Source organism: Mytilus galloprovincialis, chromosome 7, assembly GCF_965363235.1.
Source record: "Mytilus galloprovincialis chromosome 7, xbMytGall1.hap1.1, whole genome shotgun sequence".
NCBI classification, from domain to species: Eukaryota; Metazoa; Mollusca; class Bivalvia; order Mytilida; family Mytilidae; genus Mytilus; species Mytilus galloprovincialis.
The window spans coordinates 51655450-51676013 of record NC_134844.1 but is presented as its reverse complement, the minus strand read 5'-3'; the positions used below and the strand labels follow the sequence as shown (position 1 = coordinate 51676013).

Here is a 20564-nt window from a genome sequence, read left to right as displayed (position 1 = left end):
GAGCGTGGTTCAGTTGTCATACACTCGGTGTACTATCCATGCAGTTTTTAATCTCAACATAACGGTTAGAGAAAGTTTAAGAGTGCCCACTTTTACATACTAGACACATATTAATATAGATATAGGAAGATGTGGTGTGAGTGCCAATGAGACAACTCTCCATACAAATAACAATTTAAAAAGTAAACCATTATAGGTTAAAGTACGGCCTTCAACACGGAGCCTTAGCTCACACCGAACAACAAGCTATAAAGGGCCCCAAAATTACTAGTGTAAAACCATTCAAACGGGAAAACCAACGGTCTAATATATACATTTGCAAATCGGTGAATATAAAATACGAAAAATAAGTATTTTAGATGTGAGATTTAATTTTTTCATACTAAAACTCACTAGATAAATATTCCTTTATACAAACCAACTCTTATATTGATGACACTAATACATCTAATAACAATATCTGGTCACACAAATTGAACGTCTTACAACAAACATCCTTTGAAAACATAAACCGCACATTAAAAAAAAAAAATTTAGTCTCTTAAATTTTGTATCATAAAAATGAAATTAGCAAAGCTATTTGACACAATTCTATAGTGATGATTATTATATAAAAAAGCAATAATACCAGTACTGCCGAAATGCAAACGCAGTACTCGTGTATTACAAAGTAATGTCCTTATGTCGTCACAACTTTTATTTCCTGATATTCAACTTCACCTTCCATGTGGCTATATTCTGCATTGTCATCAACGACAATTTGCCTTGGTCTGTCTGTTCCACTTGTGACATCATAGTCATTTTCCAATTCTCCATTTCCAACAGACTGCATGGTATCATAATTACTCTCAGATGGAACCTGATTCTGACTGAGTCGATGACGTTCCATGTGATCATAGGTCTCGTCGGCTGTGTTGTTTCTAGTCGGTTCTTCAGCATGGACAGGTGTTTTCTCTTTTGTAGGCTTGTTGACCTGAGCGTATGTTACTTCATTGTTCGGAACAATCAATGAGCGAGGTCCAGACCGCAATGATTTCTGTCTGAATACAAAGCAATAAAGAACATTATCATACAATAGATGTTTTGACATTATAACAATCATACAGCAGTACAATTGTATTAACATGGTGATTATGATGTATAACATTCAAATCGCGTTTTCTGTATTTATTGATCAAGATCAATATAACCCCAGCATTCTGTGTTTGTTTTGTATTAAAATGTATCCTTATTTACTACATGTATATAGTTCCTACTATTGAATTTTGAATCCATATTACGTCATAGAAAATGGGCTTGAAGCAGCCTCCAAACGATCCATGATTCTGTTTCAGGAGTTTCATATTCTTAAAAATCGAAAAACACATGTTTCGTGTTTTTATTGAAAACGTTTGAAAGATATTTTTACTTTAATTAATTTTTATACGAAGTTTATGCTTCCAAAATATTTTATATTCTCATTTCCTAAAAAAATCTTTTTTGTGGACGTCGAATACGACGTTTCCATATATTGTCCTTTTTTTAGTGACTACTAGATCTGCTGATATTTACAACAAAATTTGTGGATATTTCAGTATTTTAACCTTAGTTGAAAGACGTGCATACATGAAGTATCAAATCATAAAAGTACAAACTGTTTAGGCTCGACGAAACTTTGTAATATTTTCGCTGCTATTTGTGCTAAATAGGTGCAATTTGGGTAGTAGATGGAATTTGAATACTGTGACGTTACATGATTTAAACGTTAAACCTTGGCTCAGGGAGTTGGAACCTGTACTAAATACTTTGTAAATTTAAGTACATGAATTAGCTAGTAAGCTTTTAATTACTTACTAGTATCTTGATCATGTTATAAAGATGAAATCACTCGACCGTCTATTTGTTGTTTGCCATTATGACGGGGTGAGGCAAGAACGACGATTTATTCGCCCTTTTGTAATGGGCAAAATATGAGCATTTATTGCTTAATGATAACTAATGAATTATTGTCACTTAATTTTATTTTCAGGTCCTCTAGTAGGCATTGTGCACATGTTTGTATCTGTGTAAAGTTTGTCGTGTTTAATATTGGTAAACGGTAAGAACGTTACTGGAAAAAAATGACACGACAGAAAGTCGTAAATCTAAAGTGACAAAAATTCACAAAACCAAGAGTCACAATTAATAAAATTGAGAATGGAAATGGGGAATGTGTCAAAGAGACAACAACCCGACCATATACAAAAACAACAGCAGAAGGTCACCAACAGGTCTTCAATGTAGCAAGAAATTCCCGCACCCGGAGGCGTCCTTCAGCTGGCCCCTAAACAAATACGTACGTCTAGTTCAGTGATAATGAACGCCATACTTATTTCCAAATTGTACACAAGAAACTAAAACAAAAAAATACAAGACTAACAAAGGCCAGAGTCTCCTGACTTGGGACAGGCGCAAAAATGCGGCGGGGTTAAACATGTTTATGAGATCTCAACCCTCCCCCTATACCTCTAGCCAATGTAGAAAAGTAAATGCATAACAATACGCACATTTAAAATTCAATTCAAGAGAAGTCCGAGTCTGATGTCAGGAGATGTAACCAAATAAAATAAACAAAATGAAATAATGCATAAAATAAACAAAATGAAATAATGCATAAAAAACAACAGACTACTAGCAGTTAACTGACATGCCAGCTCCAGACTTCAGTTAAACTGATTGAAAGATTATGATTTCATAATATGAATATCAGGCACACTCCTTTCCGTTTGGGGTTTAGTATCATACCATCATAACATATATGAGAAGTACATAACCCGTGTCATGCCAATAACTGTTTTTTGAATAAATGTGTTTAGTTCCGATGCAAAGACCCTATAAGTGAATCAATATTAACGCCAAAATAAGCAATCTTTAATGACCTGACAACAGTATCGTAACTATATCCCTTCTTGAAAAGTCTATTTCAAGGTTTTGTTAGTTTCTGAGGTGAATACTGACATTTTTGTGCTTTATAAAGAATATTTCCATAAAAAATTGGATGTGAAATACCTGAACGTATAAGAAGTCTGCATGTTGAGCTATATTTACGAATGATGTCCTTATACCGATGATAAAATTTAGTAAATGTGTTGACTAGTTTGTGATATCAAAACCCTGGTGTAATAATTTTTCAGTAATACTTAATACTTAATACTTAATAAATTTCGCTCGTTAAAATCTAAAACATTGTTGCATACACGAGCGAATCGTACAAGTTGAGATATATAAACACCGTTAGATGGGGACAAGGGAACGTCACCATCTATTATCGGCCAGTTTCACCTACGTACTGAATACCACATCCCGGTTTATATACTAGTACTTGTATTTAAATTTGAAATGAGATAATTTTTATCAAATATCTCTGTACAGTATAGGCAGTTGTTCATGATTTACACACTAAATGCACATATGACTGTAATTCAAAAGGAAGTTGTAGTTTGTACAGAACGGTAAGAAAGGTAAACTCGAACGCATAGATGACGAAATCAAACAAATCACTTATTACGGCCATCAAAGTGGCACTAGCTATACGATATATAATACAATAATCTTATATGTGATGTTCTTTGATCAATCACACACGAAATTAAAATAGCGATATAATAATTCGCTTTTAGCAGCCAGTACGGTCAATTTTGTCAAAATAAGCTAAGAAACATTGAAGAAGAAATAATCACTTGCAAGTGAATAATTCGACCTCGTGGAACCCGTATGAATGTGAACTCAATTTAATCCCTAAAGTAATGCATGAATGGTGTGTGATCAGTTAATATAATGAGTTATTTAAAGGAAAAGCATGTCAATAATTAAAGTGAAATAAAAGTACATCATTTGAATGACTCATTCGATTCACAACAAAATCATTCTTATACAGGTAAAAACGATGATTAACATATGTTTTTAATCAATAAAACGAAATTAGACCAACCTAGAGAAAATTAATTGACCGTGTTTCTGTCTATCTACATGTATATATATGTTTATGTTTATATCGCTTATATGAACTTCGGAGGACAACTCGGTAATAATTAGATGGCGTATAGACTAACATACACACAAAATGACGATTTAAACCAGCAGATGTCTTGGAAATGGTTTATTTTCGACATTTTATAATTTGTATAAATGTTTGACATTGTAATAAATCAAATATGATATCTTTAGTCAAATCGGTCAACTGGATTTTGACAGCTAGTGCCTTTTTTTAAATATTTTGGTCAAGGCATAACAAAATAAAATAACAGTTCAACACCTATTTTCCAGAGAACAGTTGAAGGTATTTTTACATCAAATTTAAAAATTATACTCTAAGTTACGAATGGGCCTAATCATAGGTTTATTTCTACAAATTCAAAAATATATGGTTTCTATATATCTAAGGGCACGTCCAGTCTTTTATAAAAGCTTTGTACACACTGATTAAAACAACACTATTTTATATACTTCTACCTAAAGTACGAAAGATTATAAGCGCTCCCATTTTTGGCAAAAATGGCTACTATTTTTATAAACGCGCGATCAAATTCAGTTGACGTTTATCAAGGTCATAATATGGTACCCAATATTCAGCAAAAAACATATTTGGATTTATCATGTACTTTATTCAAGAAACGATAAATTAAATTGAATGCGTTACATTCAGGAGCAATTACTCCATCAGGGTATCAAGAACATTATTAATAAAAATTAAAACCAAATATCCAGAGAAAATCGAAGGTCTTTCCACAAAGCCACCCACACATACAAAATATGAATATGAATATACATGCTGCATTACCTCTGTCTTAATATTTTTTCCAGTGCAGGTATGCCTATTTGTTAAACATTCATTTTGCAGCATGTATATTCATTACATCATGTTTATTGTTACTTAATATTTTGAGTAATCCATTTATAAATTCACCTTTTTTTTTTATCTTAACTGGGAAAAATTTTCAATAACGTTTTACATTTCATATTTTGTGTTTGTATGTGTGTGTGGCTTTGTGTTTTACAACACACATTGCGAAACCCAACCTGATATGTTCGGCATACGTGAAGGATTTGTAATTTGCTGTAAAAATAATTTTATCCTGTATGTAATAATTTATAATAACACTTTTATCATTAAATTTGATTATTTAAAGTGTAAATTGCGTGATTTTGAATTGAAAATGTATTATTGACTGATGTACGTCATTACTTTCCATCTGTGAGTCTCTGACATTCATGACATTCCTTATTGTTTTGTATAACATTTGACTAAGTCAAAAAGTTACCCGTGTTATGATGACGTTTTGGATGTTCCAATTGGGGATAAAATCGTCGTAAATACCCCGGCAGTTTCCTAAATATATACTGACATCTCTTTGTTGTTATCCAATCGCAAACCCCGGCACATTTGTAATCCGTAATATAACCTAATAACTATGTATTACATGCTTCTATACTAATTGTCATTACAGTTGGTCTTATCATGCGTTCTTTTAGACCCTATGTGTACAGTTAGCATTTTATTTGATAATCATGCATACAAAAATTATACCTTATACATAACACGATCACTAAAATAAGAACTGCAACAGCAAGAACGGCTGTTATAATCAGCACTATCAGTAGAATATCTAAAAGCATATAAAGGTATAAATCATTTTTTGCTAATGTAAGTGTTGATTTTATCCATTAAATATTCAAAATCTACTGCTGCTTATCAACCAATAATGATATCACTGTATTATGTACACTTTAAACTACCCATAATTCGGTAGGGTTCGTGTCGCTATGTTTTTAGTTTTCCGTGTATTATTTTTTTCTTTTCTTCGTCTTTCGTTTTTTTTTCGTTCCATTAGCATCTTGCAGCATTTTTAACTAGTCATAGTATCTTTGTTTATAAATATTTATCTAGACTGTATGGGGAACATTGAAAGAAATAAAAGACATACAAATCAAAGGGAGGTATAACAAGACGTCCACTACAATCGAGTGTTCATTGAGTGTTCATAAAGAGAATGAAATAAAGACAATAACTAAAGAAAATGATGACATAACATTACTAAGAAAGTATGGAATAAAATAAGATATGTCACAAACCAAAATTTAATCTTAGTGTTTCTGAAGAAAAATCATGGAGTAAAATAGGGCCACAATCAGAGTTTTGCAATATGCAGGCCTTGGCAAAATCATGGATTTTTCAATGTGATAGGTGATGCTATTTCTGTTGTCGCAAAATGGAGTTCAAACCGATCCGCAATGACTACTTTTCGACTAAGGTAACGATATGAATCAAACTGTGCATGTACTGTTCCTTTTTATTTTCAATATTTATCAAAATTAAATAGTGCTTAGTCGGGTCTTTTTTTCTACTTGGCAGTATCTTAGGTCTTCGTCTTGCAAATTTCTTTTATTACTGGCAAAACTGACATATGATGTCAATCAGACATGGGTCAATTACTTTCTAAAGTAATTAATTACATTCAATTACAATAAAACATTTTTCAATTAAATTACGATTAATATTCAACTTTTTTACCAATGTATTTAATTGCCTTCCAATCACTTTGTACATATAATTAGTTCCGTTATATTAACTATAACAAATAAGATCTTCAGATAAATCCTAAGTGCACATAATACTTTGTCCATCAGGTATCGTTAGTACTAGGGGTCTTGTTTGATTAAATACTCAAAATGATAAAAAATAAATATTTTGTAGTTATTATCCATTAAAATCTTATACTTAATATAATGTATTTCATTAAGAATTATACAATAAGAAAGATACACGTCCTATAATTTAAGCGCTTTCCTTTTTGATCACAATACCTTTTCCTTCTGAAAACGCAAATATAACTGTGGGAAAAACGGTAATTATTAAGTTAACAATAACACAAATATCCAGATATTATATTATGTTAAATCAATGTCTAACAATATTTAGCTGAATATACATGTAAGTGACAAGTTTATTACGATTTAAGATAGTTACTAGGAAATGGGTTTTTAAAACAAAAATTAAGACATGTTTCTATGAACTTCAATTTTTCTTTTTTTTTTCTTTTTGGTTCATTCAATAAAAAAACCCATCTCTTATGGTTATACTAAAAAAAAAAAAAAACTGTGCTAGCTGTGCTGTGTCAGCTGACAACTTTTACTAAAGTCATGGCTTTTTATCTTTTTTTTAAAGTGCAAGATTCATTTTATCAAATTCAATTTTTAAAAGTAATTAAACTGTGAGTGTAATGTAATTGTCAATTGCAGACAATTTTGGCTATGTAGTTCATTATTTTAAACTTGTAATTGAAAAAAAAAATGCTCAATTTATTAATTACAGATACTATTTAGTTACTTGAGAAATTGTAATCAATTAGAGTCAATTGCAATAGCAGATTTTCATTAACCCATGTCTGATGTCAACAGGAAATATCCACTAACCGTGGGTGACATAAATCTATTGGTGATAAAAGTAGAGGATACAAAATAAAAGGAGCAATATTTTGCGTGAAATAAGAATAACAATTACATGACCAAAAATATACACAACAATAACAAACTATTATGAATAAAAACTAAAAGAAGAGTTTTGATCACACCACAAAGTCAAACAAACAAAAGGGATAAAATAGGTATTCTGGAAGTTTGTGGAGCATATGGAAAAGCTAATCTAGTTATAAACCACATTGCAACATTGGAAACCCACAGAACGGAATAATGATTTGTTTTGCAATGTTCTCGTTATATATTTAGAAGATCTTATTTGTTGTAGTTGATATAACGTAACTAATTATATATATATATAGTTAACAGTAATATGAGATTGAAATAGAACCGAAAATACTATAAACTTATGTAGTAAAAGACTTACTACTCGAACCCGTTCGTTCTTTTGAATCCAAACCAGGAGAAGTTTCATCCGCAATTGTTGATGTGTTTTCTTCGATAGATGTCATTTTCGTATTACTACGTATACATAAAGCTGGCAATTTCCTAGTACATGGCAACACATATTTTTGTACTTTATGATCCTCGTTACGCACTACCAAGGCGACGCAATATTCTGGATTCAACTCTATAAATTAAGTTATTGTTTACTATATATTTCAGATGATATTTGCCTGTTTTTGATACAGAATTGTTATCCACTTGTCTTCTTATTCTGACAGTGAAAATTAGCTAACATTTATGACCAGTCAAGTAGAAAGAAATTTTCTGAATGAACCCTTGTTTGTATTCTATGCATTCCAGAGTCAGGGGGAATGGCTTGTAGAGAACCAAGTACTTCTCCCCTATCATTAAGGATTTCTCCAAAAGTGGTAAAAGGGGTCAACATTATAAATTATGTTTTAACTGCATCAAGCAAAGCGAGTCCCTGAGGGATTTGGCATTTTGTATTTTATTGTGTTTTGTTATTGGCTTAAATTTCGGCTAGCTGTAAAACCAGGTTTAATTTATCATTTTCTACAGAAGCAAATGCTTGTATCAATAGATATAGGAAGATGTGGTGTGAGTTCTTATGAGACAACTCTCTCTCCAAATAACAATTTTAAAAAAGTATGTCAAGTCAGGAATACAAAGTATTTTTGTTTCCTTTTGTGAGTTGTGTGTTTATCAAAGTTAAAGTTTTAAATTTAAGAGCTAAGAGCTCGGTAGCTATGTAAATTTTGTGCGTCAACTGTCACGGTTCCTAACCATAATTAGCCTTCAAAAATGTGGCCTTAAAACGTTCCTGATGAAAGTTAATCCAGTTCAAATTAAGCTATAATATACATGATGCTTGATCACAGAATTCTTTGATAAATACTCTCTGTATTGATCACTTCTATCCCATATAACTAGCAATGAAGCAAACCATATATAAGGCAAAATATAAGGTCTGATAACTATACCTTAAATATTAAGAGTAATGTCTATAAAGTCACAATGAGTGTCAGTTGGACACGGGTTTACGATGAAAGATATGATTCCTACTTAAAAAAACATTATGACAAAAGTGATGTGTTAAAGCTACCTTATTATAATCTCGTCATCTCTATGGAAAAACATTCCAGCAGCGCTGCAATTTCGAATATACACCCCTAGTTAATATTCAGGAGTTGGCTGTAATAGTGTCTCCTGTCTGTCCACAAATGTCACAAAAAATGTGTTTCTAACATTTTTTTAAACTGCTCATATTATAATTTTTAAATACTAAAAAGTGATATATACCCATACATGGGTTTGCCAGGTGTATACAAATACGGAATAATAGACAGGTATAACGTTAACAAATACACGTAATTAGAAACTTTAACAAAGCAGGCATCAATGCTGTAATTGTATAATGTAAATACTACACGGAGGTCCTTAAGAATTATTATAGGTTAAAGTACAATAGTACAGTCTTTATCACGGAGCGTTGGTTCACACCAAACTGCATACTATAAAAGCCACAAAAATGACTATTACAAAACGATAAACATCTGTGAACCACAGCAATAAACGACAATCACGTTAAGTTTAAGTTTCATTCTGGTCAAAAGTATCGTGTTTTGATCGATTTTATTATAAAATTTAACATAATGTTGTTCGTTTACATTATGAAATTGAAATATTTCTATGCAATTTAGGAATAGTCAATTAAAATGTATAACTCAGTGGAATATTTTGAAAACCAACGAAGCAAGTATGATTCATTGTTCCAAATATGGTCCGTTTTGGTGTATCAATTATTCAAATACACTTGTAGACCTATTGGTCGCGATCGGTACGATTGTCAATGAGACAACTAAATATAAACAATAGCTCATACAATGAAACAATCAACAAAACAAATTTGACAGACGGGTATCGATGCAAGCTTTGAATTACGGACTCTTGACTTGAAACAGGCAAACATAAACTGTCATAGTTTAAACACGTTTATAAACGAGCAATCATCTACAAAACAGTGACAAAGCTGACACGTCACAAAAAGAAATAACTTGTAAAAATTATTAAACATGGGTGTATTCAAATGAAGAAAAGACACAAAACTTATAAATAAAAACAATTAGGTACCGCTGTTCGAGATTTGGAAATTTGATTACATTCAATTTCAAAAAGGGAAATTATTGTCTATGGTCTAATAGGATAATATCAATAAAACACATCCAATTGATTTCTCTTTAAATTTGACAAAGTCCCCATTTCCATTCTCAATTTTATAATAAATAAGTTGGCATATATATACTAAACAACACGAGGGGACACACAAACACGTCTGGCCTGTTCTTGGGTTCATAATCGAATTTATGTTGAAAGTAAAAAACGATATTTTATATCCCAAGCATTAAATTAAAATAATATTTAGATTTAATGTTCAATGTTCATGATGTCAACGTGAGATAAACCCTTTCAGGCCATACACTCACCAGTTGTACATATAGACATCTAAATCGTCCAATACAACCAAATGCAGAAGAACTATTGCATATGGCATCTGAGTTGTTGACTTAGCCACGAAAACGTAACCCTTTTCAATGTTCCATGAAATGAGGTCATGGTCAATTGAAAACTGTTATACTCAAATTGTGCGCGAAATATATATTTAAACTGTGGGCACAATTTTGTATGATATGTGCACAATATACTTAAATTGTAAGCAAAATAAATTATGTTGTGCGCACAGAATATTATTTTGAGCGCACAATATATATTTGTTTCTTTGCATGTCCCTAACAGTACTCCATGGGAGAAAATCAAAACCGACAGCCTTTTTCGAAATAGGCAAACTCAAAAGCTCAAACAAATCAAACGAATTAAACTGCCATACATCTGTACACGCAACTTCCAATGTATAAAAATGGTGGATTAAAATTCTTTTTAAAGCAAGCTATACATCCGATTTGTATGACAATCGAATGTCATTTTATTATATTGACATCAATAATTGAGCAAAACAAACAGACATTATACTAAGTAAACATGTCAAAACTCATGGTTCTTCATCAAACGTTGTTATGTAATCTCAATTACTATTTAAACAAATATATATTTCTAAAAAGAATAACAAAATGACATTTAGACACTTTATATTTTCCTTCCAAAGTAAATTAGCAAACGTAAAAAACAAAAATACAAAATTGACCATAGTACAACAACACAATCGCGGGATTTATGAGTATCGAGCCACGCCATAAGTATATTACCCAAAAAGTGACTTAACAATGTACAAGGACTAATAAAAGGAACACTATATCGCGTAATTAAGATGACAAACATTTTATAGTACAATTTAAGAAGTTGTATACGGCTTGTCTACCTTTATGTTTAAAACGCGATGCTTGATTATTAGGTCGTTAATAGCCCTTTCTTCATTTTAAATTGTTTAAATTCAAATTAGCAATGACAGAATTGAACAGATGTATTTGGTTTAGTTGCACACACGTATTATTTAGATAGATAACAACAAAAGAATGGGATTGAGAGTTGTGGTTTAAATAATATTTGACAACTTTGATTTATGCTGTGATAATAAATTTTGCGACTATGTTCGTATAGTTGTACAGTAATAGTGTTTGGAACTGAGATTATGTATTTAAGATTTAAATCACTGCTCCAGACGATTTTGATTCCATCAAGTGAACTTATTTGAGACTGTCGTGTAATTGATTTATTCTATTAAAGTTTTAAATGCATGTATCATAATGATTCTCTTATCAGCAAGTAGTGTATAGTTTTAATTCCTTATTTCTTCTGATTTTATTTATGAGTATATTTAAGAAAAATACATAAAAAATGTTAACTCACTATCAATATGATTTATAGCAACTTATAAAAAAAAATCTTCTTGATACTTTTAGACATTTTTACTTCATACAATTGAAATTTTCAGAATAAAAGTATGTAGGAGCGAATTATTGGCAAATTCTTGTTCTCGGATAAGTGTAAAGGTGTACATGGTGTTTGACACTCGTTGCATGTAGTCAAAACTAGGTCGTTCATGTACATATATCTTCTAGTTTATTAAAAAGGAAAGACTTAATACAGAATGGTCATTAGAACGCATTTGCCGATTATAAACTGAAAATGTCTTGGCATAAACAGACAAAGAAGAAGCGAAAAAATACAACAGTATACAAAACAAAACGGTAAAACAAATTACTGAAATATATAAAGACATAATATTTATAAACAAGAGTCGTTAGTGTAAATATCTAATAATTTGTTTTAAGGCTTTTAATTTGTTTTGTCGTTTTAATTTAAAAAAAAAAAGATAGGAAGAAAAAAAGACACAATAACCATTACAGGAAACAGATTACAACACAAATACGATACATACCTGGCGGCTGTTGGAATATTGGTCTCCTAATATTAGCCAGCCATAACTGACCGACACGCCATGTGTATGACTGTTTGTACGAAATATATGAGACTGGAGCACTAGGCAGACATTGTGTAATTGAATTAATCCAAGATACCTTATTACTGACAACGTGTAAGTCTGAAACAGATTTATATTACTAAATAAGAGTTCATCACGCAGTTGTAAGAATGTTTATAGATAAATAAAATTATGATAATCATACAGGAAAAACAGAATTTGTGTATTAGGCCACACACATCAATTTACTGCAGATATTACGTTATGAATTTTCTTTTTTTGCATATTCTTTATCTTTATTTTTTAAATATCAAGTGCACAAAACATGCATAATATCTTTAAGTCATAAGATACGAGTGACCGGTGAAAAATAATGTTATTCCAATTCTGAACCAATGCATACAAACATCATAAACTTAGTCTTCTGTGCACGATTTTATCATTTTTTTGCATAAATTTCGTATAATCGTCGATGTTTTTTCCAATCGGACAGTGTTGTTGTGAAAATATGGCAGGTAATTAAAGTTCGTATTTTTAAGCCGAAGTTTCACGATTGTCACCTGTTTGTCAACAATCAACAAAAAGGCATTGATATTGAGCACGTGTTTAACATTTACAAGCAGATAATAGTCTATTTTAAGGACATCCATGCGTATTGCGATCACCGGATTTTTACGCGATTGGTCACACTTCGGTCACTTTGCATACGGAAGCAATTAAAATAAAGTAAACTTCTTCTTAATATGACAAAATTTTAAAGAATTTTCTTCAGAAAAAAGTATATGTACATAAGTTTTGTAATGAAAACTATCCATCATGTCCATTGAGTTATAAAAAAACATATGCATTATTTTTTTTAGTTTAAGGTTTCTTATGACTTTAAAATCAAGTTTTTAGTGGCCCCTCCGAGCAGTATATAGACACAAAGTTTTTTTTTTTTATCACCGAATAATTAGATCAATTTTAATTATTATGTCAAATATATATCAATTTTCCTGTTACATCAGAATCAATATATTGTACGAGAAAACGGTTCAATAAAACACATTTAAATTAATTTATCTAATAGAAATATGCAATATGACGTTCTTATTGACTATATTTCATACAATATAATGGTTTACCTGTACAAAGTGGTGATGCGGGTGTGTTACATGGTAGTGTCGCAAAATGCTTGTCTCTGCCTCCAGAAACACTTAAGCAATTTCCAAAATGTACCTGCTCACTGATATTCACTGAATGAAAATAAAACGACACCTTCTATTTAAAGACGTATTTCCACAAACAGCTATAATACAGTGTTAAAAATATATTTAGTAATTTTTTTTAGAAACAACACGTTTGATAACTTCTTGCGTCCGAAGCGCTTTTCTTAATTTACCTTCATCGGAACACTCAAAGCTAAATATTTAAGTTAAGTGCTTTACAAATCCCTAGGGATGTCATAATAACAAGATAAGTCGGTTATATTAGAGTAAGTGCCATTTAAGTTCAACATGGTTGTGGTTGATAATAGAATAAAACGTTGACTAGAATATTCCCCTCGCGCTTTAACTCCTAAACAACACGTGTTTACGGTCATAGACCATTAGATAATATAATAGTAGTTGATTATGACATTTAACTAAATGAAGTTTCAACTGTTGGACAATTGTACCGGCCGACAATGCAGCCAACAATGTTGTGATATGCCGTAAATATTTTTATTTTCTAAATGCCTATTGTGGAGAAAAAAGAGAAGGTTTACAAAAAAGACGTTTTATTCCATTGAAATGCCGAAATGCATGTCACGCACTGATACGCCAGCATTTTCCAGATTCTTTGGAATATAATTAATCCCAAACGTATGTATTCAGTAAAAAAAGGTCAAAATATGTCCGATCTGCCTATTTTTGACATCAAAAGTCAATACGATCGTTTTGAGATCAATTTCGTCTACCTCACAAAATCTTGTTAGGCACTATAGCATAAACACAAACAGGGGTTTATAGTAAACAATCACTTGACCGTTACTGTGTCATATTTGTTTGAGGGATCTAGATACCTACACATTTTTAGAATAAAATATATATGTTTTATTTCAATATGTTGATAAGTACAGTTGTAAATACCATCTGTATATATGTTTAGTTACTGTTTTTGGTGTTATGATGTTATTGCTGATGAATTTTACAGAAATAATTTATCCACCTTCCGAAGACCATTCACTGCTTTGTAATCAGTGAGTATTTTAAAATGTAAATGTATCAGGCAAGTATATTTAACTTATTCACATAAAATGGATAATGTTATATATGAAGAAGAGATGTTATGTGAATATATATGTTAGATATGCTTGCCTGAATCCACCTCCACCCCTTCATAGATTTATTGTGTTGTATGATTGATACTTTATATTATCAATTAAACGCAACATTTAAACTAATTCTTACCTGGGTGATTTCTACTCAGGATAGATTCATGGGGTTTACACAAAGAAGCGGATACGGTATTTTTACACCCAATTTACAATAACCTTGACAAATCTCACTACTAGTCTTGTTTGTAGTCTCCTCGACTGTCTTCTCTACTACCTGAGTGTCTATTATTGTTCTTTGTATCCCAATGAATTTTTAGATTTTTAGAAATTCATTTAGTAACGCTTCGTATACCGGGAACTTACTTTGTTTGGTGTATATCGCTCATCAATTACTTGATTACTCTTTGTTGCCTAATCAAGTTTTCTAATGGATCACATGTAACTGGGAAGGCAAGTTTGTCTCGAGAATTAGTTGTATTTTTCGTTTGAATTGTTTCACATTTTGGCATGTCGGGTCCTTTCTGACTGACTACAAGGTATCTGGTTTGCTAATAATGGTGTAGGCCGTATGATTACTTATAGTTGCTTGGGGGGGGGGGGGGTAGGTAACATATCGCAATGCATAAACTTAAAAATCTGTTTTAGATCTTATTTTAATCCATAAATTTTAAAATTCCGTCAAATTCCGAGTCCAAAGTTTCGAAAGTGTAGCCATTTAATAATAATTACTTACCAACCCATTGATGAGTTTATACGGTCAAGTCAGCTAATTATCTGGTATTCGAAGAGTTAATAACTAAATTTCTAAAAAAACTCATTGGGATACAAAGTACAATAAAAGACAAGCAAGTAGTAGAGAAGACAGTCGAGCAGAGTACAAATAAGACTAGTAGTGAGATTTGTCAATGTTATCGTAAATTGGGTGTAAATTCCGGATCACCCGGGTATTTGCGATGAGAGTATTCTAGTACGCGTAACGTGAATAATGCAAATGCTCTATTTGAAATACATTTTAGTAAAGTAATTGACGATGAAGTTCATGACAAACTTACAATGTCTAGCAGGTGAAATTATTTATGTGTATACTTATAGTTGTTTAGACAGTTATTAGCTAGATACTCTGTTTGGATTACATTTTTTTATACAGAAATAGAAGTGAAATTAGGCCGGATACATATTTCTTTCTGTCAATATAGACACATAAATCATAAACTCTTTTTTTTTGGATCGTAAATTAATAGAAACGTAGCCTTGAAGACTAAAACGTTTATGGACTTCTTTTCGACTTTATGATAACTGCATTTTGTACTTTGATCGAAGTCGATGCATGTTAAGAGCCCAGTCTTATCAAACTCACTATTACTTTAAAAGTTTTCTCTAATGATGTGATGTTAGTTTAGTTTTAAGTGCTTTCATCACGATGGATTCATTTTGTACATGTTAAAGTCAAGTCACAATACTGACGGGTGCCACATGCGGAGCAGGATCTGCTTACCTTCCGGAGCGCCTGAGATTACCCCTAGTACCTGAGATTACCCCTAGTTTTGGGTGGGGTTTGTGTTGCTTCTTCTTTAGTTTTCTATGTTGTGTCACGTGTACTATTGTTTGTCTGTTTGTCAATTCTATTTTTAGCCACGGCGATGTCTGTTTATTTTCGATTTATGAGTATGACTGTCCCTCTGGTATCTTCCGTCCCTCTTTTACTGACAGTCATCTATATTAAAGTGACACGGATTATAATAATCTTAGGACAATTCATTGAGTGTTAGGTCATCACGAGATTCAGATGGAAAGGACATAGATTTAAGGCTGGAGAAACGGCAATATGTTTCAATGTCTTGACATCAATAGATACAAATTTGAGCTGGAAGAGTACACAGATTTGAGACAAGACGTATAAATATAAGATATACATGTACCTTTTTTGTAGATAACATGAGCTATTAAACTGTTTGCACAGTATGCATATTGGTCTTCTATGCACGTAGTGGCCTCTTTCTTTGCGCAGATGTGTTTAATTGTGGTATTACTTATTTTGAGAAGTCTCAAACAGGCACATGTGGTTTGCTGGAAAAACATATATATCATGCCACAAGGAAATTGAAAAATTATGAAATGTAATTCAGTTTTTTCTTACTTTTTTCATACCGACATTTTTAATTACGATATAAGATAATGAATATAAATAAAATATTATGCTTATATATTAAGAGGACTCGCGGGTATAAATCGATTTCTTTTTTAAATATAGGATTTCGCTATTTTTTTTCTATATCTTTATTTCTTTATCATATACTTAATACAAGTGTAAAATAAAAAAATGGGGTCACCGTTCATTTAAGCTCACAATCTGCCTTCGACAAACACATGCATTTTTGTTAAAATACTTTTTTCTGTTAAACTAAAAGGAGAAATAAAAGTAATATTGAAATAAAAAAGAAAGAAATTACAGAAATAGCCAAAATTTTATAATTGTTTAGTGTAAGTACAAATTATTTGAAAATAATAATAAAAAATATAGGTCACCAATGAGTAAAAAAAGATATTTCAAATTTAAATAAAATAAATGGCAATTTTGCACCAAAGGCAGATAATTTAAAGTTTTTCCATGATATAAACATTTTAAAAGTCATGTGGGGCGAAGACGAGTGTGTTGTTGATTTTTGTACCATATCATAAAAAAATAATTGATAGTGTTATAAATAAGATTTATAATGAAACAAATAATGTTTAATTTTTTTCTGAAATTTTTGTACCCTCGAGCCTCCTTAAGTACCTAGAAAACCAACCTAACAAAGTCCTATACACTTTGATTGGTAGATAATGTTTGTAATTTTGTTTTTGGATAAATGGTACAAAACTCAAGTTAAAAAAAACACAAAAAGAATGAATGCTTAATTCACTTAATTATTCTTACTGCATGGTTAAAAAGTAATGGGGGCAGTAAATAAGTGTGTACCAACAATATTCGTAAAAAGGCTATGCGAATGCCCCCAAAATGCCACATGACCCTATATCTATGTGTTTATTGTTTCAGAAAATGGGGCTACATTTGTACTTTAATGCATAATATATAAGCTTATTTCTAACGGTAAATCTGGAAATTGATTTAATTCAAAAATATATTTGAATTTAAGTCAATAGGCATAGGCGGATCCAGGGGGGCCCTTGGGGCCGCCCCCACTTTTGTGGGAAAATTTTGGTTAATTATATAGGGAATCATTGAAGCATGACTGGAGCGGGCCTCCCCTTAGGAAAAGTTCTGGATCCGCCACTGAAAGGAGATTTTTCTACTGAATTTACCCCTATTGGGAAATATGGACTTAACCATTTAACCATTTCAAGGCCACAAAATAATTGCACATCTCATTTCCTGTAAACATTAATGCAATGGAAGCTTTTTGGGACCAGTTAAAGTTATTTTCCATACTAATTATATGTTTAACTGCAGCTGTCAAGGATGCACTGAGTATATTGTTGGAGGAAGCATGGGGTAAATGAGAAAAATCAGTTTTGTATCAAGATTGAAAAAACAATTTAAGTTACACTTTAGAGGTACAAAATTGATGAAAAAAATAAATATAAGTTCCATTTTACAATATATTTTGCACATATGTTTTATAATAATGTGTTTTATTCAACTGTTTATTCAAATAGAGAGTTTAATCAATATTTGATTTGTTAAGACTATCACACGTGTCATATTTTTATTCCACTGTATGTAAAATTTAATAGTTTATTCAGTTTCTGATTGGTTGAGACCATTCCACATTACATTGAACAAAACTTCATATACCCCTCTGAGAATCATATTCCCCTCTGAGTATCATATTCCCCTCTGAACATGATTGGGACTTTTCTGTGCGACGTTACGCGCGGTATATTGAAGTAGCATTTTGAAAGATTTTAAAATCATTTTCGATAGTGTATAAGTCACTATTTTGTTAAAAGATATTTCAGACGTTAAATCAAAACGAAATAATTACATAATTATCTTTTAAATCGAAACTGTTTTCAAATATGTCGTGTTTTTTTTAATGAAAACAAGCGGTTCGGAAATGAATGTATGTAAATGAATACTTTATGTTAAGGCACATAGCACATTGACCTATATATGTTTTTGGCTCTTTTGGTTCTTTTGATAATCCCTTATCAGTATATACTAGTGTTATGAAAAGCTTGTTATTTTGAAACTGAGTAGCAAACCTCTTTAAACAAAGTATAGGCAGTGGAATAAAACATTCATTTACAGTACAGACAGACACAGGAAATAAATTATAATATTCCCCTCTGAGTAAATGTATCATATTTCCCTCTAAAATGTAGTGCGACGTTACACGCGATTAAGGCACATAACGTTTTGAACTTCTTATAACAGCGATAGCAAACCTCATCATTCATTCAAATCTTTTTCAGACGATAAAACAGAAAGACAAATAATTAATTTTTGATCCGTACTATTATTAATGTTTATGTTGTGTTTAGTTATAAAAACAAGCGGATAAGAAATTAAATGTATGCAAACTTAAGCAGTATTTGCTGTTCATATAGTAAACAAAGCATAGGCAGTGGAATAAAACATTCATTACATTAACTCTGGGAGATATAACTCGGGGGAGGCCCTCGGGAAATATGAATTTTCTTGGGTGAACAAATCTTCATATCTTCCTCAGACACAGGAAATAAATGTATAATATTCCCCTCTGAGTATCATATTTCCCTTTAAAATGTAGTGCGACGTTACGCGCGGTTAATGTACATAACGTTTTGAACTTCTTATTTTTTAAACAGCGATAGCAAACATCATCATCATCAATTCAAACTTATTTCAGACGATAAAACAGAAAGACAACTAATAAATTTTTGATCCGTACTATTAATTAATGTGTATCTTGTGTTTAGTTATAAAAACAAGCGGATAAGAAATTAAATGTATGCAAACTAAAGCAATATTTGCTGTTTAGATAGTAAACAAAACATAAGCAGTGGAATACAACATTCATTTTCCTTGGCTTTGGGAGATATGAAGATTTGCTCACCCTGAAGAAATTGCATTTCCATCGGACATAGCTCTGAGGGCACGGTAAATAAATGTTTAAAATCGTATGCAAAATCAGAACTATCTCCCTTAGACAAAATGATTTTTTTCAGCAGTGAACATGTACAGTTGCATTTCATCATTTACAAACATTCTCGGCAGATTTCAAGAATTAAATACCTTTCATCTATCTTTCATCAATCAGATTTCATTTTTTTTTATTATAAATGCTAATTAACCACATATCTTATAGCGTTTAGTTTTGGAATAAAAATAATCTGATTGATCGTATAAAAAAACTGAACAAATTTGTTCGCGGTTTCTGATTGAAAATAAAACATGCCTCCTTCGAAGTTTTATTGTTGCTTTTTCATGGGATGACTAGTTATATTCTACAATCTTTTTTTTTTATCTTTGATTATAATGCAACAACATTAATATGATCTAAACGGTTTATACGTTGAAACAAAACAGATCCAACGTAAACGTTTAGCCATACATATATTAAACATAGTCTGCGTTATTCCATCAATGGGCCAACGGTTAATTTCTGTATTAGATACAACCTTACAACGTTAGGCCAACTTTGAGCCATCATGTTGTGCCAGCATTACAATACTTTACACTTATGCTTTGGGCCAACGGTTTTAATAAGCGTTGAACTAATAAAATGCATCACGCGTTGTCACTGTTGAGCCGAAATATTGATGTAATCTGGTTATAGACGAGTTTTTGTCTTACAATCATGTTCATCTTTAATATCTAATCATGTGCTGTCCATCCATTTAAAAACAAAATATTGCAATATCGACGTTATATATATTTTTTTTTAGGTCATAAATATCATGAATACATATCATATAACTTACTTCTGAATAATTAATTAGAAT

The 20564-nt window shown here is 31.3% G+C and overlaps 1 protein-coding gene across 1 annotated transcript; it reads right to left on the bottom strand.

The window, feature by feature from the left end:
- Positions 1-537: 537 nt before the first annotated feature.
- On the bottom strand, positions 538-12444 carry LOC143081750 (uncharacterized). The gene is made up of 4 exons (XM_076257469.1): positions 12296-12444; positions 7862-8065; positions 5546-5624; positions 538-1040 (listed from the first exon to the last, which is right to left on the bottom strand). Exons 2-4 carry the CDS (start codon positions 7944-7946, stop codon positions 680-682), a joined length of 525 nt encoding a protein of 174 aa, XP_076113584.1. The 5' UTR covers positions 7947-8065; positions 12296-12444; the 3' UTR covers positions 538-679.
- Positions 12445-20564: the final 8120 nt, after the last annotated feature.

Bases quoted from the DNA above. Each gene is read 5' to 3' on its own strand.
- LOC143081750 (XM_076257469.1), bottom strand. From the start codon at position 7,946: ATGACATCTATCGAAGAAAACACATCAACAATTGCGGATGAAACTTCT. The intron at 5,625-7,861 runs GTAAGTCTTTTA...ATATGCTTTTAG, and splicing joins AGAACGAACGGGTTCGAGTA to ATATTCTACTGATAGTGCTG. The intron at 1,041-5,545 runs GTATAATTTTTG...CTTTGTATTCAG, and splicing joins GTGATCGTGTTATGTATAAG to ACAGAAATCATTGCGGTCTG.